General features: G+C 41.6%; 2 protein-coding genes across 3 annotated transcripts; one reads left to right on the top strand and one right to left on the bottom strand.

Annotated features, from left to right (window-relative positions):
• Positions 1-71: 71 nt before the first annotated feature.
• crybgx (crystallin beta gamma X) lies at positions 72-3,951 on the top strand. Its single transcript, XM_049718125.2, has 6 exons — positions 72-286; positions 596-644; positions 841-962; positions 2,542-2,677; positions 2,845-2,984; positions 3,733-3,951. Exons 1-6 carry the CDS (start codon positions 243-245, stop codon positions 3,863-3,865), a joined length of 624 nt encoding a protein of 207 aa, XP_049574082.1. The 5' UTR covers positions 72-242; the 3' UTR covers positions 3,866-3,951.
• Positions 3,952-4,097: 146 nt separating this feature from the next.
• On the bottom strand, positions 4,098-7,703 carry LOC137840235 (G2/mitotic-specific cyclin-B2-like). Of its 2 annotated transcripts, XM_068650489.1 has the most exons (8): positions 7,562-7,703; positions 7,027-7,137; positions 6,003-6,253; positions 5,776-5,934; positions 5,167-5,403; positions 4,911-5,078; positions 4,678-4,788; positions 4,098-4,595 (listed from the first exon to the last, which is right to left on the bottom strand). In XM_068650489.1, the coding sequence occupies exons 3-6, from the start codon at positions 6,147-6,149 to the stop codon at positions 4,989-4,991; spliced, it is 633 nt and encodes a 210-aa protein (XP_068506590.1). In that variant the 5' UTR covers positions 6,150-6,253; positions 7,027-7,137; positions 7,562-7,703; the 3' UTR covers positions 4,098-4,595; positions 4,678-4,788; positions 4,911-4,988. The 2 variants fall into 2 exon arrangements, with proteins under 2 accessions (XP_068506590.1, XP_068506589.1); XM_068650488.1 differs by having other exon boundaries at positions 4,098-4,788.
• Positions 7,704-9,486: the final 1,783 nt, after the last annotated feature.

Here is a 9,486-nt window from a genome sequence, read left to right as displayed (position 1 = left end):
GTTTTCTGTGCACACATGAACATGTCAGAATGTCAGATGCTTCTCTCACCTTGTTGCATTTGCAATTCTATGACCTGATGTGTTCATGTCGACAGAGAAGACTATTGGCCTTGTCAGTTTTAGCATATCTATAGCCCTGACGACTGTTAAGAGAACCACTGTGAGGTTTCTGGTAGCCGTCAGCTCAACCCAACCTAACATGCTCTATTTAAGGAGCGTTCTTGTGGCCTCACTGAGCTGACATGAACATCTTTACCAAGGTCCCAGGATTAGTTCAACCAACCAGGTATGTTGACAGTGATGTGCGACACAGGCAAGCGCTCTGTACAGGTCAGTATACTTTAAATGGACAGGCTCTTGGATCTGTTATCCGCCACTACTGAATCTCAATGACAACTCCAACACAAGGTTTTCCCCAAGTCATCTAAAGATGGCTGAGGAGATGTGCCCATGGTGTGCCTATAATTTCATTGCTTGAAGCAGACTTTTTTTTCTCACTCAATTTAGTATGATTAATGCTAAAACTGAATGAGATTGATGATATTCTTGGATTAGACAATCATTCATTACTGATGAAAATGTCTATAATCGACAGCAAGCTGGGGTCTGTGCTCCAACGTGCCTTCTACGGGTCCAGTGGGAGGGTAAGTCGCTGGATATCTTTAGTGCTTGGTCAAATTACAAAACTTGTTCTGGCAGTCCCTTTCTACTGTAGGTGCTTTCGACCGCTAAGTTAACAGAAATTTGGTGTTTAAGTTTGGTGTTTAATTTGGTGTTCCTTAGGTGTGCCTGATCCAGTCATGACAGCCAGCTCAACTATTGTCTTTATTTTCTCCTTAGGTGACCCTATATGAGCAACGTAACTTTGCAGGCAGACATCTGGACCTGACTTCTGACTGTGCAAGGCTCAGTGACAAGAACTTCCCAGAGAGATGCAACTCTGTGCAGGTGGAGAGCGGAGCGTAAGTACACACTGTACAGGTGAAAAAAGGACACTGCAGTACTTCATTGCATGGCTTCCCCAGTTAAAGGAAATCGGTGCCAGTTTTACCTCCTCTCATTAAAATTCAAATCGGTTAAAAAAAATATCAGTTTAACGGCACTTTTCAGTTAGTATGTCATAAATTAGTACGAAGTAGTAAAAAAATTGAACGTAGAAAATATTTTTATGAACATCAAACAATTATGTAATCTCTTCATCACTCCAGACTTCACATATTTCTTACAATTAGAGTACAGCAGGGGTGCCCAATACGTCGATCGCGATCGACTGGTCGATCGCCTAGCCACTACTGGTCGATTGCGTGACATTAAAATGTTTTTGGGGTTTTTTCGCACTTGACGCATGCGCAAACAACGGCGCTAACAACACAAGCCGTACAACATAAAAATCTATTTTTTTTTTTTAAAATATTATCTAAATGAAATCTATTGGAGCAAGCAGCAGATTGCAGGAGCCTGATAATTGAATCAGGTGTGTTTAACGAGGAAAACTTGGAAAACATGTAGGAATGCGGCCCCCGAGGACTGAAGTTTTAAACCCCTGCTCTAAATCCTTCAGAAAATCCCTAGGGGCACAGGTAGAAATGTGGAAAAAATTCCTGTAAACCAATCAAAAAAAGAGAGTTATCTGGCCTGGAAGTTTGGGTTTCCAAGCCTATTTCCTAGGGGGGGCACTGCCCCCATGCCCACTCCCCCAGCTCTGCCAGTGTCCCGTGAGCACCACATTGGTGACCCAGGCACACACCTGATTAAGGCGGAAGGACTTCTGACCGCTAATAAAGGGCCTTTGTAGCACTGACAAGGTAAAGGGGGTGCTTTATTTCTGTTCTTTAACTTGTAAATGCAAGAATATATCCAAAAATAATAAAACTATATTGTGTACCAAACTAAAATTAGGTCTTGATAGATAGAATCAAAATTGTTTCATTAATTAATGTTTGCAAGCATTATAGTCCAACTTTCCATTCATTTTCTATAATACTTGTCCAGGACCATGATGGAGTCCATCTCAGCTGACAAACATTCAGTGTTCACCTATCAATTCCATATCATACCCAAGCATTCACAGCTACAGCTTTTGTCAATCAATCTTACAATGGCGCCATTACCCCTGATTTACCCCCGAATGATCGTTGACCACCCTTTTCCGATTTTCAGTTTGAAATGTATTTTTCATCATCCATCCACCCATTCATTTCTTAACCATTTATAGTCAGAGCCACAGGGAATTGGAGCCTAGACTTTGGAAGAAATGTGTCCAATTAATGTCATATTAAAAGTTTTTTTTTTTTTGGTCAGCTAAATTGACCAATGCTTAAGCATTAGTTAGATTATTAGAATTGCCATCGGAGACACAGCCCTGGTTCGGACAAAGCCCCAATTTGCAGTTAGTAACATGAACAGGTAAGCTTAGAGGACACAGTTGATTTACAGTTGAATATTGGGATGGGCTGAAGACTGACTCTTTTAGCAAAATAAGCTCAGCTTTGAGAATTGATAGTGATAATGCTTCTCATCATCTCTCTTCACTCACTCCAGATGGATCGGCTACGAACATGACAACTACCGAGGTCGCCAGTACCTGTGGGACATGTCTGACCGTGGAGAGTACAACTGCTATGACAAGTGGTGTGCACAGGCGGATCACATCTCCTCCGTGCGAGCTGTCAAGCAGGTGCACATATACAAACACTGTGGCAGGTGTTGGCAAAAGATGTCATGCTACAGATTTCGTGAAGAATCTGTTCTTGTGGACTAACACCACAGTCAATGAGACTGATCTTTATCATGGAAAAAATCAGTCCACTATATAACATGCATTTGGATAATGTTGCTTTGTAGGACAACAACCCTGCAAAAGCTCAGTTGTTTGAGCGTGCCGGGTTCTCCGGTAAGAAGATGGAGATCCAGGATGACATTCCTAACCTGATGAGCCGCTACAGCCTCAACAGAGTAGCCTCAATACGTGTGCTCGGAGGAGCGTAAGTAAAACCATTTTTCATCAGTTTTACTGAGGACCAGGGCACATAGGACCATTTTTTTTAACCAGATGTACTATATAAGAAAAATGCCATGTTTTTGAACGACACAAATTTTGTACCTCCTTATGCACTTCTAACAAACTGGCAATGGTTCTTGGGTGGTGAGGGAGGATTCCTGTTGTCTACTTTTGACTTTGGTGTTGTATTGGGAGCTTAGTTTGAAATCTGTCATGGCTGGTAGCCTAAGCAAACCAGACAGTGAACATAGCATAGATATTTATGATAGAATAACCTTGACCTAATTTGGTCTTGGCACTACTTTTCACCAGGACCGCTTTCTCTTCTTTAAGTAGTTTTAGGGTTGGAGGTGCTATTAAGCAATATCTGCTATCTGGTGGTGAATATTTTTCTTACACCTTAAAATCCACGTTTTTATCTTCTTAACTTATTTATCTTCCACCTGCAGCTTAAAACATATATGATGCAACAGGACAATGACCCAAAGGACTTGGGTATATCAACCAAGTACTTGAAAGAAAATATGCTTTCAGGAGTTTCCCACAATTCTGAACACAACCTGATAGAGATGCTGTGGCAAGGCCTCAAAAGTAGCAATTTGCACAAGACATCACTTGCCTTTTCACAATACCGTATGACAACCCCTGACAAAATGTCAACTTTGGATTCAAGGGGTTGTTTTGTCACAAGAATTATATTTTATTTTGCCTTCTGTGTGTCTGTACTGTAGGTGGGTTGTGTATCAGGAGCCAAACTACAGAGGGACTCATTACATCCTGGAGAAACGAGACTTCAACAACTTCTCAGATTGGGGCAGCCAGAGCAACACTGTGGGCTCAATGAGAAGAGTCCGCTTCAATTAATTCAGATTATCTACAGACTGTCTCGTTCATTTCGACCGAACTATATTTACCAGAATCACTTCAATAAACTGATTATATTTTTCAAATCACTTAATTCAAAAAAAAGGTCCAGAAAATGTCAATGAAACAGTCAGCTTACAACAGCACGCAGTGAAAACAACTCTACCAGACTCAAGAACAAACAAAGAATTCAAAATTAGATGTTGAAATCGAACTAAAAGTCGATTTCAATTAGTAATCTGTAACTTTTTAAGACCTCCAGAAAAAAAAAATATTCAGCTTTTCTCAATGTGGACAAACAAGGCATTTAGGACAAATAAAATCCAAACATTCACTATGTCGCTGAGCTTTGTTGTGAGACTTTCCCCAAACAAAAACATTGTATTGACCTGACATTCTGAAAAGAATAATCTTAAGGGAGTTTGTTTCAAGCAATAAGCATAAGCATACCAGGACAGACTAGAAATTTCCCCAACAGGTAAAAAGATTTCAAGCAATAAAGTTTCAGCTTATTAATAACCAACTTTGGAATAAAACACACACAAGAAAGTCCCAGCCTAGAACCAGTAATCTAAAATCAAGTGCAGAAGTGGAAGATTGGAAAAAAAATAAAAATAATGCTCGCTGCGTTTAAGGAGCAGTGAGAGCAGCTGCCATGTTGCTGATTAGTGATGACTTGAGCTGCGGAATGAGGCTGACCTTCATGAACTTGCTGTTTGAATACTTGCTCCTGACAGCGTGTTAAAAGAGAAGCACTTTGTACACTGTGCTTCTTCTGTGGATGTCATTGTGCTTACCAGCCGCTCACTCACTTGGAACTTAGTTTTGCCGCCATTTACCTTCACAACATTTTTGGCCATGTGCTGCATGATGGGCTTCAGGTGGGCCTCTTCATACGTCGAGTAGAGTTCTTGTGTTGGTGACTGACAGGAAGACAAAAATACTTTTGACAAACAATTCCATTCAAATCAAGTGAGCCTGTATACCTACACAACTCAGGCCCTCTACTCTTATGAGCAATATTGCAGAGTACCATGAGGCTCACCCAAGGCAGTCCATTCAGCAGCAGCTGAGAGAGGCACAGAGCCGCAGCAGCAATTTCAGATGGGTGATAATGTACCATTTAGTAATCAATGAGGGTCAGCTCCATCAGATACTTGGCCAGCATGTGCCTTTCCGTGTCACACTGGGTGGTAACGAGTGCCCAAGGACGCTTCAAAGCATGTGGACACTTCTTAGTTAGCTGTTCTTAATGCAGTTTGGACAAGACAATTAAGCAAAGTAGTCAATTCAAATCTCACATTAGCCAGTTTTGAAGCTCTCCTGAGGAAGTGTAATGGAAGAGGACGACCGAGCTGAAAGTTAAGGGTCTTCAGAACCAGTTGCTCCATCTCCAAAATCTGAGCATTGGCGAACGCACTGTCCGTGATATAGGCAAAGTCTCCCACGATCGGAGGATACAACTCCTCATACTTTGAGGCAACCAGCATTGCAGTCACACCGACAAGTTGCAGCTTTTGACGAGAAACTGGCTGGACCTGCGGCGCAGCAGGATGTCCCGATAGATTAGGTGGAAAAAGTGACTAAAAGCTCAATAACACATCTATAATAAGTTCTTGTACGGCCCGACCAATCTGTATTTTTTCAGGCCGATACTTGACAGAAGAGAAATACTAATTAATCTAATTAATTAAAAGAAAAAATGCATATAATAAGTTAAAATCCTTGTTATATGTGCATTTGTGTAAACCAAGAGTTGAATATATGTTGACTTCGGGCAGTAGGTGGGGGACACCCTGAACTGGTTGACAAACAACCATTCGCCCTCTCACTTACGGATAATGTGGAATGCTCAGACAAATAATGGAAAAAGCATAGTATGAATCCAATAAAATTGAGATGGTTCCTACCTGGAGAAACCGGTCAAGGACGGCAACTGAGAGATACAAGGTTTCTTGCAGCAGATTGAACATGGAATGTACCTGGACCATCCAGTCGATGAGAAACGCTCGCATGCGGGCATTGATTTCATAACCCTGCATGTAATTGGCACGTATGGGCTGCTCTACCTATGCAAAGAAGCAATGAGACACAGAGTTCCATTGTGTAACAAGGCACGCGAGTGAAGCAAGATTACCTCCAATTGGTGCAGATATTTGTAGATGTCCTTCACAAATCCCGAGCACAACAGGGGCATGTCATCATATTCCTCATCTACATCCTTGACTGAGAGCTGTGCGTTGGCGAAAACCTGGCACAGTCGCACCTCCTCGTTCTCCTTCATTCAGCTGATGCCTCTGACAGCAGAGAAAATTGACTTGCTGCTTCTTGGCCCTTGACCAAAGGCAGCTGCTGGACCAGTTTAACAGCTTTGCCTTGTTCCCTCCTCTGGAAAACACATTGCTATAGTTAATGTAGCTTTTCTCATTCCTTTGAATTGTGTGACATCATTCAAGTAGTGTTGTATAGCAGCTATATTTTAAGGACCAGTGTCAGACAGTGAGGACTATCACCACTGATGACAAAGCATGGAAATCTCATATGTAGAAGGATGTTATGAATATTTTGCAACCCAGAAGGACGAAAAGTTGCATATGAGCAGTAGCTCCTTTTCAATACGAGAGATACAAACATAATCGCCGCGCTCATATGGTATTTACATTTTTTATTGGTAGGCCTGTTACAATAAAACCAAAAACTTCCAGATGATATATTCACGTGGAAACTGTCATGATAAATGATAGTATCATTTGTTTGTTTGTTTTCTTAAATGTCCGATTGGAGTGGGGACCCTAAATCACAATCAGACAAGTAAAATATGAATGAAAGTAGCCTAAGGTGGATGCTCAATTTTATTGCCTACACGGTAACAAGATTTTACTTCATGACACTTACACTGTATTAAGGGTCAGATTCCAACAATTCCAAGCCACTGCCTGTATTAAAACGCGTGTGAAGCATCAGAAATTGACGATAGTGTCAGCTTGCCACCAAAAAGAGGGTGCTAATAGACTATGAAAAGGTCATGATTAACAGGTCAGTAATTCGCTTTGTGAGCTGGTAAAAAAAATATTTTAGTAATTTAAACCGATGTAGGCCGTACAAATGAATACAGCATGTGCTGAAAAGCAGTAACATTGTGAGAGTGTAATACTTGTTACCTTTGTGACAAGTGCTGCGCCAGCACAGTTGGTAATCTCTCCTAAAGCACACCCACACGTCCGTGCCATCTCGATTTTACTTTTGACGATATTCTAGGTGACTGAAAGCGCCTGAAAAACAGAAAATACAAATAAAGCAAACGCAGCCACATGTTGCTTTACTGATCCGTGTCTTAGGAACATGATTGTTACAACACAGACATCAGTGGCACCCCATCAAATAAGGTCTCTTTGGGTCCAAATTTTATTTTATTTTTTTAAATCAAAGGAGCTCTATTTAAAGAAAAATTACAACATTGCAACTTTGATTTGTCCTGTGCAAGTATATATTATAATTAATCGAGCTTTTCATGCAAGACATCATTTGCTAGTGTTTGCTCATTTGTAGTAGATTTACTACAGTATGCTCCATACGAACCACAATTCCGGTGTCTTACTGTGAACAAATGTCTCCGTTATTGTATATAGAAATGACGCTCGAGAGAGACTTCCTTCGAAACTTTCTTTCCTCAACTCGCACCAGAAGACCACTTACGTCATACGTCCAACACGCCATCTAAGACCTCAACATAAACTTTTCTAATAGGTTAGATTAGACCTTATACTTCCCCCTTATAAGTAAGAAACGTCATTATTTCACTTCAAAGCTTTCAAAACTTTTTTTTTAAGCGTAACTAGATAAGATTCTATTTTGTTGATTATGGCGACATCATAAGGGCAAAAGCGGTAGTGTTTTGCCAGAAGACGACCACATTTCCCATAAGTGCCAAAGCGCAGTGTCGTGAAATCTTTAGCCCTCGGTCACCTGCAGTAGGACTGGATTATTTTAATATTTACATAAGTGGCTGTGTGAAGGATGCACGGAGGTGATGAATATAATTGTGTTAAAAAAACTGTATTTCCATCCATCCATCCATGTTCGTCTCTGTGTGCCCTGCAATTGGATGGATGGATGGATGGATGGATGGATGGATGGATGGATGGATGGATGGATGGATGGATGGATGGATGGATGGATGGATGGATGGATGGATTACATACAATTAACAGGGCCATAGTGCCGCATTCTCACAACTGAAGCTAAACACCGCATGTAAACAACCTATAGTGCATGCATGAATGGCGATTAGTTGGCATTTGATGCGCACGTTATAAATCCTTGGAATTGTTGTGTCCACAATTGAATACAGACAATTAACAGGCTCATGGTGCCGAGGTAAATTCACAGTATTATGTAGGTATGTGAGAAACCTGTTTCCTTGGGGTGTTGCCTAATGATATACATGACATAGCGGGTTTTGGCTTAATGATTGTCTTAGAAGTGTATAATCCCAGATGTAGCTTACGGAAAAAAAATTCGCTTCCTGCCACTTAATTTTTTTTGTGCCAGTTTTTTGTGCGATGAAGCTGCTGTCAGGCCATGACAACAGTACTATTCTGAAAAAAAGCACTCCTCAATGTCAAATAATGTTTATTAACAGAGATGAAGGAGCTCTGCAAACATACAAACATGTTTAAATTTCAGGGATGACCATAATAAACTTAACGTGCAGGGAACACTAGCAACACACACAACTAATAATAAACTGGGATCACTCACAGGGGAAAAATTGGCAATGCAATACGAGCTACACATAAAGCACCGGAGAAGACATGAAACAACCCCCCCAAAAAAATGCTGGCAATGGTAACACGCGAGTTGGTAATTTGGTCCAACATGCGTTTACCAAAGATCTTCACCAAGGGCTTGTGGTCAGTAACCACTACGAGGTCATCATACCCTTGGGTGAAGTATTTTGTCTCACGTAGTCAGTAACCATTACGAGATCGTCACACCCTTGGGTGAAGTATTTTGTCTGCTCAAGTCCCCAAGCCACAGCCAGGGCCTCACCCTCACCGCCAACAGGAAGCGAGAGCCGTCAAAGGTATTCCTCCAAACACCCAGGCAGCAATCCGGCACTCCAGAGGCAATCATGCTGCTCAATCAGGAACTAACCGATACCACGCCTGGACTACTCTGGACTTAAGCAGGTCCACGTCTGCCAGTAGCGTTTTTTTGGCACAGGTAACACAGGCCTGAGGCAGCATTTTCTTATGTCACGTGGGGGGGCGGCTCGTGCCGCCCCTCCCTACCCCCCAAAAAATAAAATAGATGAAAAATGGAGAGTTCAATCCTCAAGCCTGGTGATCATGTCCAAGAGTCCTTGACCAAGACACTGAAATGTGTCTTTCTCCCAGTAGGGCCTGGCAGCACAGTTGATGGCAGGATCAATTTACTTTTTCTGTGTCTTCTTAGGCTGTTTTCACCAAGTGTAACAAATTTGAACAGGTCCCCCCCCTCCCCAAGCAGCCCAATAAATCAACCCGCAAGAATAAGTACCCCCTTCCCATTTTAAAACGGTGAACCCTAGACATCAACTGACTTTTTCTGTGTCTTCCTGGGGGTGTTTTCACCAAGTG

The sequence above is a fragment of the Syngnathus scovelli genome, chromosome 4, assembly GCF_024217435.2.
Source record: "Syngnathus scovelli strain Florida chromosome 4, RoL_Ssco_1.2, whole genome shotgun sequence".
NCBI lineage: Eukaryota > Metazoa > Chordata > Actinopteri > Syngnathiformes > Syngnathidae > Syngnathus > Syngnathus scovelli.
The sequence above is the reverse complement of the archived record's forward strand: the minus strand, read 5'-3'. Positions and strand labels throughout refer to the sequence as shown.